This window comes from Sturnira hondurensis, unplaced genomic scaffold, assembly GCF_014824575.4.
Source record: "Sturnira hondurensis isolate 20B ecotype Veracruz unplaced genomic scaffold, ASM1482457v3 Scaffold0007406, whole genome shotgun sequence".
In the NCBI taxonomy this organism is placed as follows: domain Eukaryota; kingdom Metazoa; phylum Chordata; class Mammalia; order Chiroptera; family Phyllostomidae; genus Sturnira; species Sturnira hondurensis.
Window position 1 is genome coordinate 10182670 of NW_028080037.1, and position 26647 is coordinate 10209316.

Here is a 26647-nt window from a genome sequence, read left to right on the forward strand (position 1 = left end):
ACCGCACTGCAAAAATGACTGATTCTTCCTGGGGATGGGGTGTCAGGGGATCGTGAGAGTCGCCACTGCATTAGGACTCCTCATGTACTCAGCCTGTACATGTGTGGTCTGTCTGAATCCTCGACGGCCTGGGGTAAAGCTGTTTTCCCCGTTTTAAAGCTATGGAAGCCAAGGCTCCAAGAAATCAGTCAGCTTGTTCGGAGTCGTGCAGCCAGGAGGTTAAGAGCTTGGGTTTCAGAAATCAAACAGGTCTGGCTCTGAGTCCCAGCTCAGGCACTGTGTGTGTGACCTGAAGTATGTGATTCACTCTCTCCGTGCCTCAGTTTCCTAGCCTGTAAAGTAGAGTCATGCAATACCTTCCTTAAAGGCGTTTTAGGAGGATGGAATTAATATGGGTAAAAGAGAGCAGTGGCTGGCACACTCTAAACGCTCAGTAAATGTCATACACACACGTGTGCGTGTGTAGGCTTTGAGGGATGGGTAGGAGTTTGTCCGTGGAAAAAGAAGAGAAATGGGCACCTCAGGTTAAGATAGTGGGTTCGTGGCAGAGCAGAACAGAGTTGGAAAGGAACCCGTCACTTGTAGTTAGACAGGATGGGTCGAGGTCCTCAGGCCTAAGAGCAGAAACCAGAGTTTGGAGAATGTGGCTTCCTGACCAACCAGCCACCTGCTCCCAGCCATCATCCCAGCGGCCCCTGGGAGTTCATAACCCCGCCCCCACTAATCCCAGCCAATGAGAAAGCCCTCTACCGCATCTTGTTGCCAGGCAACTGAGTTGGCTCCAGTCTCACGGTTTGCAGCCGTTTTTTTCTCTCCCTTGTAGGGAGAACCTGAGCTGCAAACTGGAGCCACGTTAAAACGGGGCTCTGGGGGCCCCTCTATTGGGCCCCCCTCGGATTTTATCAGTGGAGTTTTATTTTTTTAGTTCATATTTTATTTTTGTTTATAAGAGAGAAAGATACCTCTTTTCAAAGAAAGGGACAGCTCATGGAAGTCTGTAACTTTCTAAAAAGTGAATAATTTCAGGTTTCCCTTATCCAATCCATCTGGACTTTCTCACCCCGTTGGTGGGAAACTTAGATGTCTCGTTTTCTATCGCTCCTGGGTCAGAAACCTGTCTGGAGTCTGTACTCGGCACTTGGGCGTCGGGGTGACATTGCTGGAACTTCTCACACCAGTGGCTACTGAGGTAGAAGAATCTGGAAAAACTCTCCCCTTGTGGGCACAGGCTAAGCCTGAAGGATTTCCAAGATGACCAAGGCACTAGCCACCAAAAAGACACAGAATTCGCCCAACTCAGGGGCCCTCTGTCCCTTTTATACCACCGAACTTCCATCACAGGTATGTCTCTTCCCCTCTGCCCAAACCAAACCTGTTTTCAAGACCCAGTGAGACAGGGAGGAGCCTCCAGACCATCTGGGGGCAAGGCAAGAGAGGAGAGCAGTGGGGTAATTAAAGTGTGGAGACCCATGCCTGGTGCCACCAATGGCAGGTTTCCTGTAAAGAATGGAAACCACAGCCAGAATGGTGAGCTAGACCATCCGCTCAGCCAGTAATTCCAAAATGATGGGGTAAATCGCCGGTGACACCACAGAACATCCGAGAAAAATTAAGATGAATTGCAGGTTCGCTGTTGCGGAAATTATTTTCAGAGACCCACTGGGCTCGAGGTACGGGCCCATCCTCCCCCTGACGGAGGGAATGTGGAGTGCCAGACTTCAGGTGTTGAAGCCTGACTTTGCCACTGAGCAGTGACTGACACCGGACGTGTTGCTGAGCATCTGTGAGCCTTTATGTCCGTGTTTGCGTGGGGGACAGCATCAGTGTGAGGGCTGAGTGAGGAAAGACACGGAAATTGTTTGGCGTGATACGAACAATTGATAATGTGTGTAACTGACATGAAATACTGCTGTGGATTTAATGACCAGAGTCAAGTGTTTCTATTTTTAGCACTTGAAAAAATGTTTATTGATTCTAGAGAAAGAGGAAGAGAGGGAAGAATGGGGGAGGGAGGAGGGGAGAGAGAGAAACAATGGTTGGTTGCCTCCCATTTGGGCCCCAACCAGGGATTGAACCCACAAGCTATGTCTGTGCCCCGACTGGGAAGTGAACCCCCGACATTTTGGTGTACGGGATGATGCTCCAACAGAGACACACCAGCCAGGGCGAAGTGTTGCTGTTTCTAAATGATCGTAACTGGGTAGGCCAGTTTTGTCTGTGTTAAGTGTGTCTGGTGTTGCATCCACAAACCCTGACGTCACCACTGACCGGCCAGGGTGGGTGAACAGAGGAAGAGGTCCAAAGGCCACGCTGGCCCACAGAGGTTCAGGAAGGGACACCTGGGCAGAAGTCCGGGCACAAAAGAGAGCCTAACCTTCAGCCGTGCTCCCATGGAGTCCAGAGTGTTCCCGAGCTTCCAGTCTCTAAGGGTTAACACACTTTTATGCGCTGCTCATGGTGAGCTCACTCTGCAAGATGCCGTCTTCATGTGTCTCCTTTTATCTCCAAATGTCACGCAGAAGTGAGTTTCATCCTGAGCGGCCCCCTTTGGGACTGAAGTTTCTCTGCACAGCGGTGGTGGGAGGGGGACGATGAGGGAAAGGACGAGGAGCAAGGTGGCCCCCTCAGAAGCAGAGGTGAGTGTGAGAGCAGGGACAGTGGGCTGAGAACCTGGGTCTGAGCCCTGCGTCTGCTTCTCAGCGTCCCGGTGGCCTTGGGCGAGTGGTAGAACTCCTCTGCTTCACAACTGAGTCTCTAAAATGGAGAGAGCCGAGCGCCTCCCCGTGGGGTTGCCGTGAGCACGCAGTGACGCGCCCAAAGCCCCTGGAACACCTCCTGACACGTCATAAGCATGCAGGGGTGTCCAACCTGTTGGTGTCTCTGGACCACATGGGAAGACGAGTTGTCTAGGGCCACACATTAAATACACGGCGATATGTAACCACCAAAAAATCTCATAATGTTTTAAGTAAATTTATGGCTTTGAGTGGGACCAGACTCACAGCCATCCCAAGCTGCATGCAGCCCACAGGCTGCTGCTTGGACATCCTCGCTGGATGTTAGTTATGTTGTGTTTTCATTCATTCAGCAAACGTTGGTTGAACCCTCGCTCAGTGTTCTTGCACCAAGTGTGTTCTTGCCTTTCAGGATTTCAGAATCTGTCACGTGTATGTTTGAGATGGGGAGTGAAAGAGGTAATGAGCAAATAATTAAATGCAGGTTGATTAATGGTGTGCTGGGGACGTATCATTGGGTGTCGTGGGAACTCAGAGAAGGACAGCTAACTCCATCTCGTGTGTGCGCCTGCACGTGTATGTGTGTACATGAGAGAGAGAGAGTGAGATAATCTGAGGACAGAAGAAGCCATGCATAGAAGTAAATGCCACAGAGCTTTCCATCTTGAGAAGAAGAAAGTAGAGGAAGATACGGAGGTTGGAATGATATCCATTTCTTGGGACAAGGGTAGGTGGGACTCGGGGAGGTCACGAGAGGGGAGAGGGACCCAGGGAACTGTTGGACAAACTAAGACCTCAGACACTAAAGGCGTGTTGAAATCCCGCTGCCTCCCACCACTTTCTAGGGAAATAACGAAGGTCCTTCAGGGGGCCCTGGTGCACATCTGAAGGACCGAGCCTGTAGAAATTTCAACCTTTTGAGCTATTGTAAAGCACTGATGAACCGAAACCAGACTACCTAGAAACTGACAGGCCCCAAGAAAGTACATGGAGATTAGGACTGACCTCTGTTGCGAATCAAACCAACCATAGCTGCAGTGCCAATAGGGACAGGGACGCTATTGGCGTGTACTGAGTATTCGCCACGGACCAGGTTCTGAGCAAAAGTCCTCACCTGTGATATTGCAGCACCATCCACAGTACTTTACAGTGTGAACTGTCACCTCCTCTTGAGAGAGATGGCCACGCTGAGGAGCAGGGAGGACAGGTCCCTTACCCAGGGACACCCTGCCAGCAAAGGAACAGGGCAGGGATTTGAACCCCACTCTGTCTGGCTCCAGAATTGGAGCCCTCCCTGCCTCTTCATGCTAATCATGCGGGTGATAGATAGCACACACCACCAGGAATGCAAAAAGAAGGGGCGAGGCGCTATCACTGGCTTCAGATGGTTTTTTTGTTTGTTTGGGGGGGGCAGGGAGCAGGGGGGGCATGACGTATAAAAAGAGAATAACAAACGCCAGGCAGCCAAGGAACTGTCCAGTGAGAACTGTTCTGAGGGAAGATTTGGCTTCTCAGAGGAGGAGACTGAGGCCACAGTGGGCTGCATGACAATGTCACTCACTGGAAGTCCACCAGGCGTTAATTAGCATGGTAAGTGACACTTGGAAAAAGCCCCCCGAATGGGACCCAAAGCCCTCCGAAGCTAGTTACTTTCTTTTTCCAGAGATGGAAATTGTGATATCCTAACTAACGTTATAGCGGCACCCTGCCTGGGATAACATCTTTATGTAGTTTTTTTTTAATGGCAGGAATATAAATAATTTATGCAAATGCTCGGCTTGAATGTCTTCTGATGAAACCTTCTGTGGTGCTCTGGCTCCCTAACCTGTTACACGGTCCCCCTCTCCCTCATTTCCCAAGAAGGCAAAAAAGAAGTCCGATCCATCAGCATGGTGGGGGGCGGGGCACCGGTCATGTGTAGATACCATGAACCCACATTTTCTCCCTTGGAAAAGTAAAAAAAGAGAGAAAGAGAAAGAACATCCTATTCATATTCTACAAGGGAAATGCAGAAATGAGGTTTTGCAAAAACTGCACAAAAGTGCAGAATCCTTTATTCTAGCTCTGTCTCTTGCATCTCTTGGCACCTGAGGTTTCTGCCTCACTGTCATTAAAAATCCAGACGGAAAAGCAGCCCCTCGGACGTGGGGCAGACCCTAAGACAGCCCGGAACCCTGCCGCCTGCTCTGCCCGTGTCCCGGCGCAGTGTCTGAAAGCCCAGCTCCCTCAGCGCTCTGCGTGGGTTCCAACCCCAGCTCCGCCTTTTAACTGGACCGTGCGGCCCTGAAGAAATCAGTTCCTCCCGGCGCCTCAGTTTCCTCGTGTGTGAAATTGGCACACCATCGTTGATCTAATCCGATACCATCTCCCACTTCAGGGTACATCACCACTACTTTGTGCCACTAAAAAAAAATATGCTAAAAACGTGCCCCAGGTTTAGAGACGTGAAAATATGGAAAGAAAGTACGCATCTTGGAATAGGTGAAATATACGTGGAAATCCTCCTCTTCTCACAGGCTGTTGCCGGGGCATCTAATGGGTTGATATGGGTAGAGCTCTCAGAACAGAGCCTGGCACAGAGCGAATAATATCATGGTGTTTCATTTGAGGTCCCATCGACCCTATAGAGATGTATTATTAACCCCCTTTTGCACCTGGGTAGACTGAGGCTTAAAGAGCCCGCAGGGCTTGGTTCTCTGCTAAGAGGTGAGTTGGCAGGTTGGGGGAGATGGGAACGAATCAGGCGGATTTCTAGGTATGAAGGAGGCCTTGGCCTGAGCCCACCGGCCCCCAGCCCTGTGGTAGAAACTGTGATGCTCAGAGACAGGGTCGGAAGTCCAGCCCTGTGCACCCGGGCAGGCTGTCGAGCATCAGAAAAGAATGCTTGGGGTTTTAGAAAGATTCCCCCATAAGAAACTTCGACTCCCAGTACAGTGTGTTTGCACGGCAAACGTGAAATGATTCCCCTCCCTTTCCAGACAGGAGAAATTGTGGCCTGAAGCGGTAAACAGTGCTGGGTAAGATTCTCTGGCCTCTAATCACTGAGACCATGCCCCCTGCACTGAATCACTGATTACCCTAAAAAAAAAATCTAACAACCACATGAAACTCAATTCTGAAGAATGCCAGCCAGATGCACCTTCCCTTTTGTTACGCTCGTGACTTAGGCGGGGACAATAGCAGCAAGTTCTTTTCCTTCTTCCGGGAGTTTTTCTGGCTCCATTGTTACAGTGAGACACACCCCTGTGGGGGTCAATTTGAGGTTTTGGTTTTTTCTTTAGCCCTGAGGCTCTGCCCTGGCAATGCTTGCCTAGGCAAATCTTGCTGCGTCTAACTGCAGGTCCGTTGGGCAGTCAGGCCTCTCCGCCTCAATAAATCAGGACGCAGACAGGCTCATGTTCATTACCTCCTGAGACAGGAAGAGCGATGGGCGCTTTCCTTACACTGGACAGAAGGAAGCAAACTCTTTGTCTACAAAGAGGCCGCTGGGAAGAGTTGGGGGCAAGCGAGCGTTGGGGAGGTGGGTGGAAGAAGAAACACAGCAGTCCAGTTGATGTGACGTAAGGTTAGTGACTGAGGAGGAGCTCTGTCTTTGGACTCAGACAACGTTGGTTCAGAGACCCTCTTTGACACTCTGCAACAGGAGGTTCTGTGAAATGGGCTGAACAATAGTAGTAGCATCTACTACTTGGATGTCTTGGAAGGATGAAGTAAGACAATGCACGGGAAACACTGAGCGTGATCCTTGGCTCACTGTTACCCCACAATAAGTACTGGCAGTGGTTATTACTATTACCTGCACCCCTCTCTCGTCTCTGATTGGACGCCCGTGACACCGTTTCCATTTGGAAGACATGGTCATGCCCCGATAGGAAGTCTGCCAGAAGCTGGTGTGAACTGTAAAGTCACGTAAGAGTGGCGTCCATCATCACAGAGACCGTGTCCCAGTTTAAAGGTTGAAGGGAAGGCGCAGGTCTAGGGATACTTTCTAGAACTAGTAGGAGAGTCCATTTGCAGGAAGGATGAGGTACCTTACAGGAGAGGGGTCATCCTGATGGCAGAAATGCTTGGCCCAGTGAAAAAACTTAGTTGTTGAAAGGGGGCCGCTCCTGAGCATGATTTGAGTCCTCTGATTTAATTCTCAGCCCAGTTCCATTACTCATGTTTGAATCCCATGGAGAAGCAGAAGGAAGTAAGAAAAAAGGAACACCCTGGATATCAGGATCATTTTTGGCTGCAAGAGAAAAACTGAAAAGCAGTGACATAAACAAAATAAACTTCTTTTTCTCATATAAGAAGTCTGGAGATGGACATTGGCATTGGCTCAGGAGCTCGCTAAGACCAGGATTGGCAGGGCCTTTTCCCTCATGATCACAGAATAGCTGCCCCATCTCCAGCCATCACAATCTCATTCCAGCAGAAAGTGGGAAAAGTGGAGAGTAAAAGCTGTGTTTGTTCCTTTTATGAAGCAAACAAAGGCTTTTGAGAAACCTTTGCAGCATATTTTCTACTCTGTCTCAAATGTCAGAATAGTGTGACCTGCCTTCGCTAACTGTAAGAATGGCCGGGAAAGTGTGTATCTGACGTGACTGTGGAAAGCAGTGACAAAGGGGAGAAATGAAAGTATGGAGGATGAATATCAAATTGACTCGTCAGCAGTGACTGGCACAAATGATTTCACCAGAATCCAGACACTGGGGCCCCCGAGCAATACACGGTCAGAGAGTAACCTATAAGAGAGAGCCATCCCCTACCTACACAACAACTTTTTTAGGAATCTCGAGAGCACATATCCATATAGCAGTAATTTAAAAAACAGCTCAGTACCCGTGAGAGGGCTGTGGGGGTCGGGGAAGAATATCAAGGCCCCCAATGGGAACATCCATTCATTCAACAAATACCGGGTAGAGCAAAAATAGGGTTACAGTTGTTCACATGGGAAATAATACAATAAGTCATAAATAATAACAGAAGAGTAAACTCCTTCCCTACTCACAACTGTAAACCTACTTTTGCCCCGCCCTGTGCTGACCGAGCTCCGATAATGTGTCAAGCATGATTTCAGGTGTTGGAGATACTGAGCAAAGACAACCACGTGGAAACCCCCCTTCTGGAAAGTCTGAGAAAGATACATGAAGAAAGAGCTGAGGCCGTGGATTGTGTACCATCTTGACTCCTCCCACCCCCATCTGTTTCCACTGCTTGGGCGGGGGGCGGGGCTTGAAGAAACGCTGGTTCCACAGGCTTCTGCATGACTTACCAGAAGAGACCTGTTCTTGACCCCTTTCTGAATTTCCACAGACTCTGAAGTCTCAGCCGTCAGCTGTTACTGTAAATTCAGAAGCTGGCGGGATGCACGTGGGGTTCAGCGGCAAACAGCACTTCCATAAAATCTGACGGGAGCCAATTAAACCCTTCTTGCACCGAATAAGCCAACATATTTTTCTCGGAGATCTTTCTGACAGCTAAATTCAAAACCATCATCGCTGGTAATGGGATACCTTCTATCAGGAGATGGTGGCATTTTCCCTTCTAAATTCCTGTGGGGTTTTTTTTTTTTTTTTTTGAAACTCTGCTGAGCAAATTTCTTGCAGGGCTCAATTTTGATCGAATGTATGCCTGCCTAAATTGGAATTTATGCAATCGGTAGTTTTATTTAATAACTTGAAAATTAGCCACGTCTTGTGATCTGCAAGCCTGGAAATGCTTGGCGGGGGGGGGGGGTGTGGCGGGGGGGTTCCTGAATTTCACAAAGTGGGAAGATTATATAGCTGCGATGGTCTCTGGGATGGGGTCAGGGTTGTCTGGGGGTTCACGGGGTCCCTGGTGGACGGGTAGCTCCATGGTATAAGTGATAAAAAAGAATGCCCATTGCAGCATGGTACAGGGTCAGGGTCACCTTCTGAGGTCTATAATTACGCTGCATCCTAATTGCCTCGTTCTTGTCTGATCCCACCACTAGACATGGAGCTCCCCGAGGGAGAGGACCCTCATGCCCCGTTCATGATTCTGCCCCCAGAGCCTAGCACAGTCCCTGGCACTAGATAGAAGTTCAATGTTCTCTGGTGGTTATTCTCAGGGCCAAGGACATCTCTAGCATGACAGATGTCTGGTTCACTAAGATGAACCAGACCTGAGGTCTTCTCCCAAGGAATACACAATTCCATCGGAGAAAATTCATAAGTAGCCACGAAGCGAGATGGCAAATAGAAAGTAGCACAAAGAAAGGCAAATATACAGGAGTTATTAAGTTCTATTACTTGTGTGTGTGTGTGTGCATGTGTGTGTTAGAAAATATATGCTACATAAGTTCTACCATAGGGAGAAATGTACAGCAAAGTCATCTTAACCTGAATCTTCAATGTTGGCTGAATGTAGGCTTGTCTCCTACCAACAACACACTACACTGAAGCCAAAACACATTTTCTAATACATCGGGGAGAGGGGCTTATTACCATTCTCCCGCAAGAAGCAAGTTCTTCCTTGGTCCCGTGACTGACAAAAGAGTCCAGCTCAGTCTTTTAATGCTCCTTCTCTCCATGCACAAAGTTGCCTAAGCCCCTTTATCCCATGGGCTTGTCAAATGAGGGAGGACTTTGCTCCGCAAATTCCCACTAATGCTGTCAATAACCAGAAAGGTCCGACGTGTCACGTCTTTTAGAGCTTTGCGTTTCAGCAGAGGAGGGTCTCCCAGCCTTGGCGCTGTTGACATTTGGGGCTGACAGGCTGTCCCGTGCATTGCAGGGTGTCAAGCAGCATCCCTGGCCTCCACCCAGTAGATGCCAATAGCATCTCCAGCTATGACAACTAAAAATGTGTGCAGATGTTGCCAGATGTTCTCCAGGGGTAGAATTCCACCCCCTGGAGGAGAACCACGGCAGCAGGGCAGTACTGCTGAAGTCCTGAATACCTTCCCCTGGTTGAGTGGTTATCTGTCGGTGAAACATTCCCCGTATAAATAAATAATGCTATCGTGGGCCCGAATGTTGAGGCAGAAACCTGAACTTCCTCTTGACCTTGCCTTCTCCATCACCCCTTACGTCCAATCAGCTGCCCCAGGCTAGCTGTTCTGTGGGCACCACCTCCTTCCCCCGGGCCCCCTCATCTCTAGCCTGGACTATGTCTAGCCTGCCCCCAAAATGCCCACTTTGCCTTCAACCTGACCTTCTTCAAACCCATTCCTTTTCAGTGCAAGTGTGATACTGCCATTGCTCTGGTTAGAACAGTTCAGTGATCCTCCACTGCCCTCAAAATGAAGACTAATGCCTTTTACAAGGTTCAAAAGTCCCTGTGTGATGGGGTCTCTGCCGACTCTCAAGCCTTGTCTCTCATTACTTGGTCTACCCAGACCCCCGACTGGTTTTCAAATATGCTATGCCCCTCACCTGCTTCCTCCTAGAATGTCCTCATTCTCTCTGTCTGTCTGTCTTTCTCCCCCTATATCTGTCTCTATCTCTCCTTTTCCATGACAAGAAGTTTCCAAAGCTCCAAACGGTAGGGCAGGCATATCCGTTGTCTGCCTAACCCCGCCTCTCCCACTACCCATCTGTATGGCTTCGGACAAGTCACTTAACTTCTCTGGTTTCTTCATGTTCATCTGCGGAGCCAGGGAATCTAACCCGGCAACTGGGAGGCCGGGAGGCTCCTGCCTTGCCCCCCGATTCTAGACACCCAATAACAGCTACCACGTACCAAGTATCTACTGCGCCTCAGGTTTTACGTATATTATCCAAGCCACCGCCTCGATCCTGTGGGGCAGGTGCTATCATCACCCCTACCTACAGAGATGAGGAGGCCGAGTCTTGGGAGGGTTTTTTAAGTTGCCCAGAGAAACCCAGATAAGAAGCTGACGGAGAAAGGATTTGAATCCAGGCCCGACTAACCAGCCAGAGCCTCTCCAGGGCTGTCCAAACTTTTGGCATCTCTGCGCCACGCTGGAAGACACCGAGTTATCTTGGGCCACACCTTAAACGCATGGCAACACATCATCACCAAAAGAAATCTCATAATGCTTTCAGTCAGTTTCTGATTTCTGTGTTGGGCCGCACTCACAGCCATCCTGGGCCTCAGCTTGGACACCCCTGCAAGCTCAGGATCAGCCTGGTCGCCTGCTGTCAGAAGGGGCAGGAGACACGTCCGTGGGAGGGACCTCAAAGGGCCGCTCTGAAAGTCTCCGGCAGAAAAAGGAAACTTGACGGCTTTAGCTGTAGGCGATGCAAACAGGAATGGGACTGTGCCCGTGACCTCAGACAAGGACATTTGGATCTTCTTAAGCTCTTGGTAAAATATGCTAGTGAGAGATTTTCTGGAAGAGAAACAGCGAAGGATGGGGCCGGGGCGGGGGGGAACTCTGTATGAGGCTCAGACTCATCTTTCTCAATTATGCCTATTTCAATGAAGATTTATAAGCCATTTCTAATCAAAGTCACATTTCTGAGAAAGGCCCGTTTTGATCCTGGGTCAGCACACTGCCAAGACCTGCTAGATAAAACAGAGAGGAAGACAGGCCCCACTAATGAGGTATGAGTTTCTGGCTGAGATGTTGATCATCGTAAACAGCTTAATTGGGTTCAGTAATTTGGACAAATAGCTAGTTAAATGGATTTTAGTGTGAGTCCAGGCTCTGACCCACTGTACTTTTTATTTTCTCCAAAAAAAATAATCCCTGCCTATTTCTTTGTTGGATCCCACCACTAGACATGGGGATCCCTGAGGGAGAGGACCCTCATGTCTCACTCATGATTCTGCCCCCAGAGCCTTGCACAGTGCCTGGCACTAGGTAGAAGTTCAATGTTCTCTGGTGGTTATTCTCAGGGCCAAGGACAGCTCTGCACACACAGTGGGGCGACAGCACATCCCTCAGTTAAACTATAGATTCCATCTGGACAAGAGCCACACGTGTACGAATCACAGGTATATCCCCAGCACATGGTGGGCACTCCCTAAAAATGGAGACCACCCCCAAACCTACTATGTATGTGACCTTGGGCGAGTCGCTCTCTGTGCCTCAGTTTCCTTGTCTCCCAAAGGGAAATGATGAGTTCTAGTTTCGGAGGGCTGTTGGGAGCATCATTGAGATAATGCCAGGAGCAGCCCCTGGCACATAGCAAGTGCTCATTAAATGTTATCTCTTCCTATTTCCACTTAGGGAGGGAAGCCATTGGCGCCCAAATACCAAGATTACAACATTTAAATGCTGACATTTCCAGAGATGATAACTCACATGCTGATCATTTTTATGCATTCAGGAGAAGGCAGCCAAAAGGGTAACATGATGAAAATGTTGCATTTCCAAGAGCCCTTGAAGAAAATGCCCAAAAGGCAATTAGCACATGACTGTCGCCTGTGTTGCTATTGCTTACTGGCTGCTCTTATCCTCCACTAATCAAACTGCTTCTCTGGTATTTCTAGACCTTTTAAAAGAGGTCATTCAAAATGCAGGAAGCGATGCTTATGGACAGGCAGCAAGGGATTTGAGAGGATGTGAATCTGGCATCCTCTGAGGGGCAGGAAAAGGGCCAGAGGTGTGGGGGGCAGATGCACCTGGGAACCAGGGTACACAGCCTGGACGATTCGGGAACCCCAAACAGCGGCCCCCACCTGCCTTTTCCCTCTTTGCCCTAACCCAATAAGTATCCCTTTTCCTGCAGCTCCAGGGCTTGGGATTTAAACTCTCTCAATAAAAGATAAGTCTTGAGTTTTCTGGGCTGACCAGACAAAGTCATATCAGGGCTGACTGAGCACCTGGGCTGTGGGTCACTCCAGGGTCTGGCTGCTGCTTCGCAGCCTCTCCGCTTTACTTTTCTGATGCTGAGTTTTCTCACCTGCAAATGAAGACATCAAGATGATACCCAGGAAGGCAGGACTCAGAGCGATAACTGAGGTTGATTTATGATTAATGCTTTTCCACCTTTTGGTGTTTTGTGTGCATCCCCCGTGTTCTGTCGTGTGTAATGCCAAGTTGTTTTTTTTTTTTTTTTGCTAAAATATCCATTTCCTTGTGAATTGTTGTCATTTTCTCAGAGTCATCCTGGGGTCAGCAAAATGAAAGATGCTTTTGTATCCTCCATGAGGTTAAAAAAGATGCGGACGCTTTAAAATTAAATAGATGGCACATTCTACATAAACAAATGGCTCATGATGATAATACAGTAACTGGTATTTTTTAGTATGTGCCGTGTTCCCTTATGGAAATTATCCAAAACCAGTCGCTCTACAATGCTAGGAGATGGGAACTATTAACCCCATTTTGCAGGTGGGAAAACTGAGGCTGAGGGAGGTCGAATAACTTGATTGGAGTCCCACAGCTAGTTGCAGACCATCTGGCTTCAAATCCAAGCTGGGTCAACCTGCAAGGTCCCCATTTTTAACCATTATGTATTGCTTAACAAAGCAAGCCTGACTCTTTCTGGGGCTGGGTGGATAGAGGGAGAATAGATGCCCTGCTCTCAAAAGATGAGCATAAGAACAACCACCTACTTTAAGGGGCTGTGGGGAGGAAAAGAAAAATCCTGACTGCGTCCCAAAGTCCATTCGCTTCTGGCTTGTCCTCGCTCCCCAAGGTCAAAGTCCAGGGCATGTTTCAAGGACACTCCCCTCAGCCCAGAAGTCCCTGAAGTCAGGAACTGACAAACATTCCCACTGGACCCTCAATCCTCTCCAGCCACTGCCAAAAACCGCATGAAGCCTCCATTCTATTGCCCCCAGTGTTCACAGCCACGAAAGTAATCTGTTCACTGAACGAAGCCTGGGATCCGGTCAAAATACGAATTTATCTTGGCCTCTCACTGCTCTATGCAAATATGCTCAGTGGGGGAACCTCTCCTCTGGCCCCTGCTAAGAAAAGCGGTACCCAGGGCCTCTCCCTGGCGGCAGCCGGTCTCACAGTCTAAGTCACAAGGCAGAGTCACGATGCAGAAACGGAAGGCGCTGAGTCCAGATATTATAATATATGAAGCATCACTTCGACCTTCCTCAAGGAGAAGAGTGTGCTCCTTCTCTTGCCTCAAGGATGGCTTCATGCGGGCCGCCAGCCACAGGGGTGGGGCAGAAGGTGGGGCACGTCCCCCTCCCCTTGACTTCCTCACTATTGGGACAATAAGGGGCACAGGCAGGTACCTACCGGCGCCGGCACGCAATGTCTCTCTTCTCTCCTTAAGAGAAGGAGACATCTTCTCACCAGCCCTCCTTAAACATTGGTTTTATTCTCATCTTGAAGCATTTTCCAGATGCACTGAGATATAAGTGACATGTGTTACGGCATGCGTGTCACATATAAGGTACGCAGCACCATGGTTTGACCCACGCGTGTTATGAAGTGATTACTGCAATAAGTTTAGTTACCATCCATCATCTCATGTGATGCAATAAAATGAAAAAAATAGTGGTCCTTGCATGGAGACCTGTTAGGATTTCCTCGCTTAGCAACCTCCCCACGTGTCATACAGCAGTGCTAACTACAGATGCCACGTGCTACACGACACGCACTTGTTTCTCCGGGAGGCACGCGTGTCCATCCTCCGGAAGCTCCCAGGACAGTCTTCCAATCTTTGCCAGTCCTGTACCCACTGACGAGCAGGGTCTGGTTTACCAGTAGCCCACCCCACCCAGACTCCCAACACAGGGGTCTCCCAGGCCTCTCCCAGGAGAGTCCCAGGCTGATGGTACTGCCTGGAGTGTCACAGCCTGTCCCCAGGCTCCACATGCCCCTGAAGACGAGCACCAGCTAGTCCCCATCTCCCTGCCCCGTCCCAGAAGCACTCCACGGCCTGCCTCTGCCCTCCTGGTTTTCCAGGAGGGGGTCGGAGCTCAGCCCCCGTCCCCCATTCCTCAGCGGCAGGGACCATGACATTTTAACCTGGAACGGAGGAGGCTTCTCTCTCATCCAGTTTGAAGTGAGGGATGAAGCATCCTTCTCCCTTCAGGGTGGGTTCCAAGCATCCCAGCAGCCAGTGTTAAAGAAATGTCTTCCCAAATCCCACCCCCCCTCTATATATGCACACACACATATACATACATGTATACTCATATACATACAGGGATAGGCAACAGTAGGTTGATAGTTTATTCTTATATTATTACTTATTACTTATCATATTATTTATTTGTATTTTGTCTTTTTCCATACAAACAACCAGTATACTCTGTATACTCTGTATACCTCAGTATACTCCGAGGTGGTAAGCATCGGGGGGCCCATTGTTCTAGAGCCGCCTGGAGCGTGATGCCCACGCAATCTGGAACCCTCCGTCTATGCCACCCCACCCATCAGTGTGTCTCACTTTGTGCCGATTACTGAGGGTTCAGTACACCGGGTGATTTACAAACATCACCTTGAGGCCTTACGACAACCCTGTGAGGAAGGTGTGATCACCCTCACTTTGCAGATAAGAAAACCAAGGCTCAGAGACAAAAAGTCTATGCAATGGAGAAGCCGAGACTCAGGAGCAGGCCGGTCTGGCCCCAGAGACCCATTTTTCTCCTTCTGTGCGATCGATTCCTCCAGTCGCTAACACGAGCCGGACGGAGGAGACGTCTCGGCTTCCCGCTCACGCGCCCGGATCCAGTCCCAGACCGTGCTCCTGCGGCTGGGTCCTGCTTCGTGCCAAAGCCTCGGGAGCGCCTCAGGCGCCACAGGAGCATTCCAGGGGACTGATGTCACACGCCGTCCACAGGAAGGGCATCAAATCAGCCACCTCCTGGTTCCTGACGCAATAGAGTGCCCCTTTTCTTGATATTTGAACGTGGTCCTACTGCAAATCCCCTTGAAAGGAAGCCAAACCCCACCGTCCCTTGTGCGCCTGTGATGGAAGATGGCCTTTCTAAGGGACCTGCATTTAACCCACGGGAGGGGCCTTAGCGAAGGGGCAGGGATGGGGGTCAGAGGTCAGGCACCCCTGGCAGCCATCCCTGAGGCAGGAAAAATCAAAAACTCTTTCAATCTTCCTCTCTGCCTTCCCCTCCCCCTCCTTCCTCTTACTCACCCTTCCTCTTCCTCCTCCCTGTCTCTCTCCACCCCCTTCCATCTTGTATTATGGCACTTACTATTTGTTACCTCTCCCTACACTTCCTTTTAGCTTCGTTAATTATTGTAACAATTCCATCTGTTCCAAAAGACGGAGCAGATGCCCTAGGCAGCGCTTCAGACCGACTGCTCAGCCGTCCGATCCTGAAGACTCGTGGTGTCGTCCGTGTCCTTCCGTCCGCCCTGGATTATAACAGAGGCTGTTCTGTAATTTTGTGCTTTGGGCAAATAGGTTGTTAGACAGGGTGGATAGATAACAGAGAGGCCCTGGTGATGTTTTAAACCCAAAGCAGATGAGCATGAGGGTGTCTCCAGAGGTAAACGACAGGCAGGACAGCAATCCGCGCAGTTCCCCTTAAGGGTGTGTTGGGGTTTCCAGCATAAATTGCCACTTTTCTGAAGGCTTGCTTTTCTGCTCTAACAAAGAAAAGGGAGGCTTTCTTTCTACCTATCCACATAGAATAGGGCTTCAGGCAAAGGGGGGGGGGGTTGTTTGGATAATGAACTTGACATGGAGTTACATACAATTCATTCCTAGAGGGCAGGCAATGGCATTGCAGTGAACAGCTTCATTTTGCAAAGCCTGGTTCATAACAGAGCACAGTAGTGCCTTCAAGTAAATAAAAAATTTTAAAAAGTGGATGCCACAAAGGCCCAGCAGGTTCAAGGCAGAGATAGCACAGCTGTGTGGGAAGCGGGGTTTTACCGGCGTGCTGTTGCTACTGATTCAGCCGAGTCACGAGGCCCCTAGACATCGTCTCTGTTTTCACGTGCAGGGAGACCTCAGGCCATTCCTCTCTAGGGTTCAGGAGGCAGAACAGTCCCCACCCAGAGGTTCCCCAGGTCTGAGAAACTCTGAAGATGAGGACCTATCACTCTGAGTCACAGAGAAACCTGAGAATGGAATCCTACAGGATAAACTCTTCTGCCTCTGGCTTCTTCTGCTCAGCAGGTTTCTGAGGTGCGTCCATGTTGCTGGGCACAGCAGTAGTTGGTCCCCTTTTCTGTGGCATTTCACTCCATTGTGTGACTATGTCAACGTTTATCCAGTCACCTGTCGATGGACTTTTGGGTTGGTTCCAGTTTTCTGTTTTTTTAATATCGGAACTGTTCTAAGACGTTTGCTGGCGCATGTTACAGTGGAAATACATCCTGGCGCACAGGGCAGAGTCCCCACCCTTGTGTAAGCCCTAGAGCAGAAGATTCGTGTTGGACGAGTAATTTCAAGCAGACAAGTGTTGCAGAAAGGCGAGCACAGGCGTCATGGGAGCAAACAGCAGGGCCATCTAGTTTCGTCCTGCGCTTCGGGGAAAGCTCCCTAGAGGAGCTTTCGAGATGAGAACCAAGGACGCCTGGGAGTCAACAAAGTGAGGATTGAGCCCGGCTCCAGGGTATAACAGAAAACTCGGTGGACATGGAAGGCAGACCAAAATTAGTGCATGGGCGAAAATCTACACAGTGAGAGAGACGCGATAGATGTTTTTAAAGATATATTATTTCATTTAATCCTCAGAACAACTATGAGAAGTATGTCAAGCCCCATTTATCACTGAGGAGGCTGAGTTCAGGGGGCTGAGACTGCGTGTCCCAGGAGACACCAATAGGGGTCAGTGCAGATCTGAACCCAGATCCGTCTGCTCCTAAGCTCATGCTTCCTCCCGGACCCGAGGCCACCCGGGCCACACTGACCTCAGGGGAAACAGAGAGAAAGAGACAGACAAGAGGAGCATCGGTACGTCTCTGGCACATAATGACCATTTTAAATGCACACCTACTTATTAATGAATAAGTGTCCAAGAAAAGGAAACACTGTAGCATATTGTTTGTGTTTCCTCAATGGCTTAACAATATACATAAAGAGACGCCTATTCCAAATCGGTCAGATCCTACCCATTCTGCCCTCACAATACAGCATTGTACAAATGCGGGCTGTGTGTGTGTGTGTGTGTGTGTGTGTTGTGGTCAGAGGCAAGAGCCCAAGACAGTGGGATCAGAGAAACACCAAGAGGCGTTTACACAGTGCAGGGCCGGGGGATGGATCTCTCCGTTAACCGAAGTGAGACAAACGGCAGGGCCAATTACCTCCCTGTCCTCCGAAGCGGCGAGCCGAGCGCGCTGCCCGAACAGCAAGAGCGTCGCAGGGAGCTCTCATATTTGATGTTGTCTGCATGTAATTGGCTCCCCTTTACATGGAAATACATGGTGTTAACCGGGGGATGTGATCAGAATACCGGCGGAGGCTCACTTTGATGGGAAACACAGGCAGGCGGCAGCAGCCAGTGGAGATCGGAGACCACCGCTCGCCAGCAAACCCACAAATTGCAGGTCTGCTGACTGGGGGGGGGAAGGGGCTGAGATCACAATGTTTAAAAGACCCAGGCCCCCCACCGGGGGCCCTGGCCTCGCAGTAACAGTGACAGCTAAGAGGCAGATACTACAGGCCAATGACATTGAGGTGCGTCCCATAAGCTCCCTCGTTCCACCCTCCCACAGACCCAGAAGGGAGGCGATCGCATTATCCCCACTACAGAGATAGGAAAACTGAGGATGAAGAGGTTCAGTGACTGGGTCAAGGAAGCCCTCGATGCTGACCTCTGCTCTGTCCTGCGTCCACACCTCATCGGGCAGAGGGATCATGGCAGTGATAAGATGGGGCAGAGGAGGACGAGCTCTCCCCAGCGGGAGGTCCTGAGAAGCCCCACCCCCGTGCAGACAGAGAAACCGTGCTCAGGGGAGCGGGGATGTGGGGTGGGGCACTCCACGAGAAACTGAGTCGTCAGAGGGAATCTGACACCCCCATAAAAGGGAACAGATTGCATACAAGTATGAGTGCTCCCAGTGACGCTTTCATGGCCCAGGCGCGTTCTCTGCTCACCGCTTCGGAGAACATGAAGTTGACGGCAGAGAATGCGGTCCGAAGCAAAGACAGTGGGGCAGGAGGGTCTGTCTCTCAGACAAACAGGGTCTCCAGGGACCCACCTCCGTGGACGTGTGGGGTCAAGGTGAGCCCCCCGCAGGAGACGGCCCCTCGGTCATAATAAAAGTGACAGCAAACTCTCCTGCTGTACTCACTATGGGCCAGCTACTGGTCCACCCACTCGTACAACAAATGAACTCGCTTAGCCTCCAAACAATCCTAAAGGGTTAAATACTCTTGTCCTCTCTCTATTATACACGAGGCATCAGACGCAGAGCAGTTAAGAAGCCTGAAGGATGTCTGTCCCTCACCTTTTGCACAAGAGCTTTCTGCCTCTCCAGAAAGAGCCCTCGAGTCTTCTTCTTCCCCTGGCTCCTCCGTGGTCACTCAGAGCTCTCTTTTCTGACACAATAATCCCACATCTTTTCTTACACGATAATCCCTCGTCTGGCTGCCCCTGGAGTCGCCCAAACTCTGTGTTTGTGGTATAGGAACTGCACGTACTTCCTCAACAACGTAGAACGAGCGACCCATTTTGATATTTGTGAGCTTCAGAAGCAGCCCCGGAGGTCTGAGTCCCACGTTTGCCTCTAACTGTGACCTTCAGTAGAGGTCAACTGACGTAGAGGTCCTATCGGCTGAGCGATGGATAAACAAGATGTGGCATATCCTTGTGATGGAATATTACTTGACCGTGAAAAGGAATGAAGTCCCAAGATATGCTACGACATGGGTGGACCTTGAAAACACTGCTCACTGCAAGAAGCCAAACACAAAAGGATATCTTTCGTATCGTTCTACTGACATGAAATGTCCAGAATAAGCAAATCTATAGAGACAGAAAGACGGGTACATCCCAAGGGCTGGAAGACTATAGGAAAATAGGCTGACATCTAAGGAGTTTTTTTATTTGAGCTGGTGAAAATGTCCTAAAATTGACTATGGTGATGGTTGCACAGATCTGTGACTATACTAAAAACCACTGAACTATACACTTTTCATGCACAGTGAATCGTGGTATGTGAATCGCACAGTATATCACAATAAAGATGCCGAAGAAGAGGGAGGAAGTGGAGGAGCAGGGGAGGGGGAGAGGGAGGGGGAGAGGGAGGAAGAAGCTCAGCAAGACTGCCTGGGTTCAAACCCCAAACCTGCCACTTTACTTATTTTTTAAAGATTTTATTTGTTTATTTTAGGAAGAAGGAAAGGGAGGGAGGAGGACAGGGAGAGAACATCGATCTCTCATTTGTACACAACCTGGGGTAAAGCCATAACCCAAGCATATGCCCTGACTGGGAATCAAACCGGATACCTTTGGCTTTGCAGAGCGATGCCCGACCCACTGCGCCACCAGTCAGGGCATCAAATCTGCCGCTTTATTGCTGTACAGCCTGGAGCGAGTTACCTGAGCCTCCCTCTTCCATTCCAGTAACAGCTGAGGATGAGCAAACGGTGGTAAAATGTTTAGCAATCACTGGACAGGGGCGCTGGACTAGCTGTGAACTCTTTTGCTGCTGGATCACGTGGAGGTCCAGGGGGTTGATGGGACGGACTGGGTCGGGGAGAGGGCGATGCACAGCGCCTAACTCTTTGCCAACAAATAAAGAATTTTACGCCTTCAGATTCTGAGCTTAGGAGTTTGTGGCCACAAGAGAAGCCACCGTTGGGTTTATCAGCAGCAGCGGCTGAAACCTTGACTTGCGGGAGTATATCACGGCAGCCACAGTACCGGTTTCCGGTGTGGAGATGTCCTTGTAATTAACACAAGTTCCTAAGTGTGCCCAGCTTGGGTTGCCATGGAGACTGCCTGTGCTTCATTAATGTGGCCCAGGCTACACCTGTTCCTCCATCCTGGCTAACCTCACTTACTTGCCATTTTATTTTTCATAGCCCAAATTTGACCTGTGCTAACTATTCCTCCACCTCTTCTGGTATTACCTTGATCACTTGGCCATTGTTTTGCCTCTTTCTTCTCCCTTCTTGCCTTTCTCGTAATTAATATCTGAGAGAAGAAAGAAAAAAAAGATGGAGGAAAAGACAAACCCTATTCTCTGTGGGGACAGAGAAAGAACTGGGGGAGGGGAAATCGTCAACTCCCAGCACACTTGACTTCTCAGCTGACAGACCTCGCCGAGGCTGCAGAATTCGGGAATCAGGAGATAAAGCCAGGCTGGCGGCCTCATGCGAGGATACAGAAACCACACAGCCATGACCTTATATGGGGCCTTTCTTGCCTCCGCTGGAGGAACAGACGCTAAATCCAGGCCTGAGAAGTCGCCATATTTGGAAAGATACCGGGGAAAGTGTTAAAAAGATTTACAATGCAGAGCCAAATGCTCCCTCTTTAAGTCCAGGAAGGGGTGAAAATGACAAACAGGGCTGACAAACGGCGTACCTCGGTGGGCGGGAGAAGCGGTCCATTTCTACTGGGTTAACAAACGCTTGCCTCACACTGTATTATTTCTCACATCTGCAGAGCAGGTGAGGTTCAGAGGACAGCAGGAGTGTAAAGCCAGACGAATCCTTGCAAGCTCCCCCGCAAATCAGTCTAGCCAGAGAAAAGTGATGTGTGCTGGTTAAGGACATGGCCTCACAGGTTCTGCAGCTGCAGGCAAGTTACTTCGCTTCTCTGAGCCTCGGCACCACCACCCATAGAAGGGTGGCTGTACCGGTGCTTACGTGAGGGGCTCATTCTGAGGATAAATACATGCATCAGTGTTGAAATGAGTAGTAACCCCCCTGAGTGCTCATCACTATTGTCCTCTGCCTCGCTGGTGCCCAGCACCAGGGCATGGAGGAGGGGCCAGTAAATGGTTGTCGAGTGAATGAATGTGATGGGCATCCGGAGGCCAGCCAAGGGCATCGATAAGGGCCTCAGCTGTGCAGATGCTGGTCTCTTCATTCACTTCCTAAAAAGCAGGGATTTCAGATTTAAAAGCCTTCAAGGTCCAGGCAGGAAATACTACCGAGTCAAATCAGCTTGGGGATGAGGACACAGCCCTCTCTACCAGGCAAGTCCAGGCCAGACCCAGGCTGTGATCACAGGCCAGAAACTGTGGTCACTCGCCCTGTCCAAACCTGCCTGAAGCTGCTGAAACCTGCCCGACGTCTGCCTCAGTCCCACGCCCCAACCCTGCACTTAGATCGTTTCTAACAGCGCCATCTCCACTTTTAAAGTTCAATTTCTCTCCAACCCACACCATCCATAATGCATTAAGGAAAGCATATCAAATATAATCACGCATTGTTGTCAAGTTCTCGGTAAAGTTGCCAAACATCGGGCAGTTGGCACGCCCATGGTGCGCTCCCCATCTGGGACCATGGTCTATGTTGTCATAATAACGAATGGCCATGGTCACTTGGGCTTGGGAATGGAGCCAGGGTATCACGTTGGGTTGAGGAAACACGTCTGGCACAAAGGTGACACCTTGTGCCTCATTTACAGGGCAACAGCCCCCCAAACACACTCACGGTTGGATGGGTGACAGAAGGTTCACTCGGACACAGCTCTTTAAAACTGTACTTGGGGGTTTGGCAATGTAGGTAAAGGGGTCTTGTGGCTGGAGCATTCTGCTCTTCCCTGCCCCATCTCAGCGACATCCATCTCTGACATCCCTCCCCGCCGTCCGCCTGGGACCTGAGGGTTGGAATGCAATAGGTAATAATAACATGAGCCTGGAAGTGGTGAGGGCAATTGCCAAAACACTTGTTTCCCAGCTGGTTTAAGGTACGGAGAGAGCCTTTTAATCAGCTGGAGCCCTAGCACCTAGAGGTTGGGCCCTTGGACCCTCCCTACCTGGTTCCATATCTTGAAACCTCCTCATATTTCTTCATTAAGCAGCTGTCACTGGGGAATTGATTCCATCTTTAGGAAAGCAAGATCGTGAGGTTGTGTCTGTATCAGCAAAATAAATACTTGAGATAATGAACAAAAAAAAGCAGGACTGTCCCCCTCCCCCGCCCCCGCCCCCAAGGGATGTCTGTGTTCAGTAGAAGCAGGGGGTGAAGAGGCTTCCATAAAGAAGGCCTAGACAGAGCAGTGACTCAGAAAACAGCTGTGGAGTGAAGGAAGGAAGGACCTATGTGTCAGGAAAACAACTGCCTTCGTGGTCAGACCCGGGTTGGAATCCCAGGTCTACTACTAACAGGCTATAAAATCTTGGCCAAGATAGTTACCGAGCCTTGGTTTTCCCGCTGTCAGATCTCAGCAGCCCTCTTAAGCCGCCACTTTGATTTTCTAAAACAAACCCCAGCATCCCCAAGGTCATTCATCTCTTCAAGAGCGGACTTGCCTCCAGACCTCAGGAAAGAGACTGCCTTGCGCCTCTTCCTATCCCTCCTGCAGCACCTGCCAAGCCTGTTTCCCTGTCTCTGGGAAGACCCCCAAAGCCACAGCCTACATCCTCTGTTGAAATGTGCTTGTGCTGAGTTCCTGTGATGGTCCCCCCGCCCCGGCAGAACCCCCCCTGGATCTGGTGATCCAAGGTGGGAGATGACGTCAGGACAGGGGCCAGGATGCTGGCCGAGCATAATATCTAAGAGTCTGGGTTCTGATGTTGGGCTAGCCTGGCTGGCCGCAGGGCTCCTCCCCTCGCTGGCTGTGCCACGGTGCCTCTCCGAGTTCCCGTCCGTGAAGCTGGGGCATAAGGCCCGTCTTTCAAGAGGCTGTGCGGGTCAGAGCTCACGCATAAGGAGTGTGGTGACTAGGAGGCATCCTCGCGTTGCCACAACCTCCAGGGCTTCAGGGGAACATAAACCAAGAGACCAGCATCTGGGAAGATCTTAGACGTCTAACTGACACATGAAGAGCCCTCCACACCCTGAAAGTCAGGCAGCGCCTTGATCCTAACCTTCTTCTTGAAAGTCTTCGGCATCCTTCCTAGGATCCCCACCCTGAGAGACACCTTGGGGCTTGTCCCCGTCCCCCTTGTCAGGAGGCACGACACAGACTTCACACAACACCCAGGCCGTGTTGTCTAAAGTCTGCGATTCAAGCCACTGGGGGAAACAGGATGATCTGAGGTGTTAACAGTTACACGGGAGTTTTGATGGTGCATTAGGAGCGCTCTAATGAGAACTTCAAAGGCACAGCATCATGGCTGTGACCGCTCAGGAAGAAACGAAAGTAGCTTTTTGGTTTAACGTCGCTGCAAAGAAAAATACTGATAGTAAAAGAGGCGGGGCGTGGATACCACCACAGATTGCGATGCTGGCCCATGAGCATGGGGACACTGGGACTCAGGCAGAGGGGAAAATGCCAGGTTTAAGCTGCAGAGCAGAGCACTGACAGGCAAGCAAGGTGACTGATGTTGCCCCAGCCACAGAGCCATTTTAACTCCCCGACGCGAAGTGGGGTGCTCAGACTACACCTCCAGTTCCTTCCTCGTCCTGAAAGGTCTAGCACGTGACCTGCACGCGATAAACAATTGTGGTTCTTATCCTGGTGCTTCAGAGGAGGTGGTTGTGGCCAGGCGACCCATTGCAAAGCTGGGCTCCAATCTCCTTCAACCTCACCAGCAGATCTGTGATCCTGAGTAAGGTCCTTAACCTCGTCGAGCCCCACGTCCCTCGTCGGCCGATGGGGGCTTTCATCAGGCCAGCCCTGCTTGTCAGAGTGAAGGCCCTTTCCCAAGAAGCTTGCTCCCAAACCACTCACGATATGCATATTCATGTGGCACCGTGTGCCTGGCACCACAGTAAGCAATTTCTGCCCAAGTCAAGCAGTGTGGTGGGCTTGAAACCACAGTGATGAGAGTATTGACTGTCAGTCGATAGTCATTGGCATCAGTTCAAGGCCAACAAGAACTCCCAGTTTGGGGTGTGATGAAGAAGGAAACTTTTGATCTGGTGCAAAACAGCTCAGCTGTGATACAGCATGGCCGTGAAACAGCACAGCTGTAGAACAGCAAGAGGCCAGGTGGCCCTGGGGCCAGCCTCCTCCCGGGCTAGAAGGTCTGCTCTGCTTTGTGCCAGTCTGCTTTGCACAGCGCTGGTCTGCTCCTTCCCGCCACGGTCTGCTGCACTCTGCTCTAGTGAGACACCTGCAGTGTTTCAGCCCAGCCAGGGAGACACAGTCTTTATTCTCTGGGAAACTGAGCTCCCTGAGCCAGAGGGGAGATGGCTTATATGGACAGAAGGCTCTGCCCTCGTCCCTGATCGGTCCATCTTCATGCAAATCAGGACTCCGAATTGTCACAGTTTGATTGGTCCAAAGGCATTCGTCAAAATAGCACTGCTCTAATTGGTCAGAGATGCCCAGTTCTGATTGGGTGGGGAAAGTCTCAGTCCTATTGGTTGAAACAGGATTCCAGGAACTCCTTTATAAGGGCTGGCTCAGATGGTAGAAGGGCAGGGTGGGCAGGCAGTTTAGCACAGAGGCAGGCAGTCTAGTGCCGGGGCTTGGGCTTTTCTGTGAAGTGCAGTTTGCGTGAAGGCCCCCGTGCAGAAATGGCTGCTAGGCTCTGCTTTTTTATTTGAGCCCAGTTCACCACCAAGAGCCCTTCTTAGGGTGTGTCTTTCATTCCTTTTCCCTCAATGTTTACAAGAACCCAGCCCTGCCACCAAAAATCCGTGTAACCTTAGACAAAGTATTTTCCCTCTGGAGGTCTCAGTTTGCTCATCTGTAAAACAGAGGGGTTCCCCTGCGTTTTCACAAGTTCTCATTCAGAAAAGCGTGGTTTGGCCCCTTTTCAAGCCATTCAGATGTTTCCAAAACATGCCAGTCCTGACATTGCAGAGACCAGGCATGGGTGACAGACTACAGTTTCCACATTGCATTTGTCATCTGGACAGGCTTTAAGGACGTGGATAATGAACTTGGGATTCTAAATGAACTTAAACCAGTTCCTTTCTCACTCTCTCGCTGAGGCAAGAAAGGTTTCTTTGACGGAAATGAGGGAAACTTCATCTTTTCTCTGCTCCCGGCAGAGCACCTGTGCTTGCCCACGGCTGAATGATGGAAAGCTCACTTGCCAGAGGGAGAAGACAGACGCCACAGAGGCAGTTTAGTTCAATGGTTAGACACAGGTCTTGGAGTCCCAAGAAGCCCCGAGTTCCAATCCCACCTATGCTTCTTACTGGCTGTGACATTTTCATCCAGTTACTTAAAATCTTGGGGGCTCACTCGCCTTCCTTATATGGATAATAATACCTATGTCCCTACATTCCTATGAGGACCAGGTATATTAGAGCACTAACTACAATGTATTATACCATTCCTCTATGACAACCATGAAGAAACTACCCTATAAGCTTTGAGGCTCTTATAATCCCCATTTTATAGATGAGAAAACTGAGCAACAGAAAGGTTAACTAACTTTCCCAGCTTCAGAGGTAATAGGTGGTAAAGCTAAGAAAGGAAACATTATGGAAAGAATAAATCCAGGGTGGGGCAAAAAAGGCTTAAAGTCGTTCACATGGAAAATGACATAGTCATTAGTAAATAATAATACAAGAATAAACTCGGTGTGTCACGTACTCATAACTATCGATCTGTTTTGCCCCACCCGGTACACAGATGATCAGAATTTGGGAGGGGAAGGGTGGTGTGAGAAATGCTGTTAAGGGATGGCGGGGTTTAGGAATAAGGCATCTTAGGAATGGGTTTATGTGGACAGAAGTCTTTGCCCCAACGACCTGCCAGTAGATGTTGCCCAGCATTCTGGGAAAAACAAAAACCCCTGGGTTGCAATGCTTTGCCAGTTTCTGTGGTGTAAATACCCCCTCTGTGACCAGCTTCAAGCGACTGATGTGACGTCACTGAGCACCGAGTTGGCAAGGAGGTGGGCACGGCCGGCTTACACACAGTCACTCACGAGCAGGCACACCATGTTGTGTCCCCACCTGACTCCTGACCATTTCCCCCAAAAGAGCCACCCCCGAACGCGCTGATGCAGATGAAACGCATCCGCGAGCCCCTGCAGTAGCTCCCCGTGGGCAGCCGGCTGGGGGCTGTGTTTGATTTCCAAAAGT

At 50.1% G+C, this 26647-nt stretch overlaps 1 protein-coding gene across 1 annotated transcript in view; it reads left to right on the forward strand.

Moving 5' to 3' along the window:
- Positions 1–823: 823 nt before the first annotated feature.
- Positions 824–26647, forward strand: part of CCDC60 (coiled-coil domain containing 60) — a 125943-nt gene continuing 100119 nt past the window's right edge. Inside the window, exon 1 of the mRNA XM_037052217.1 lies at positions 824–1341. Coding sequence (XP_036908112.1) covers positions 1252–1341 — 90 coding nt within the window. The 5' untranslated portion in view covers positions 824–1251. The remainder of the gene's footprint in view (positions 1342–26647) is intronic.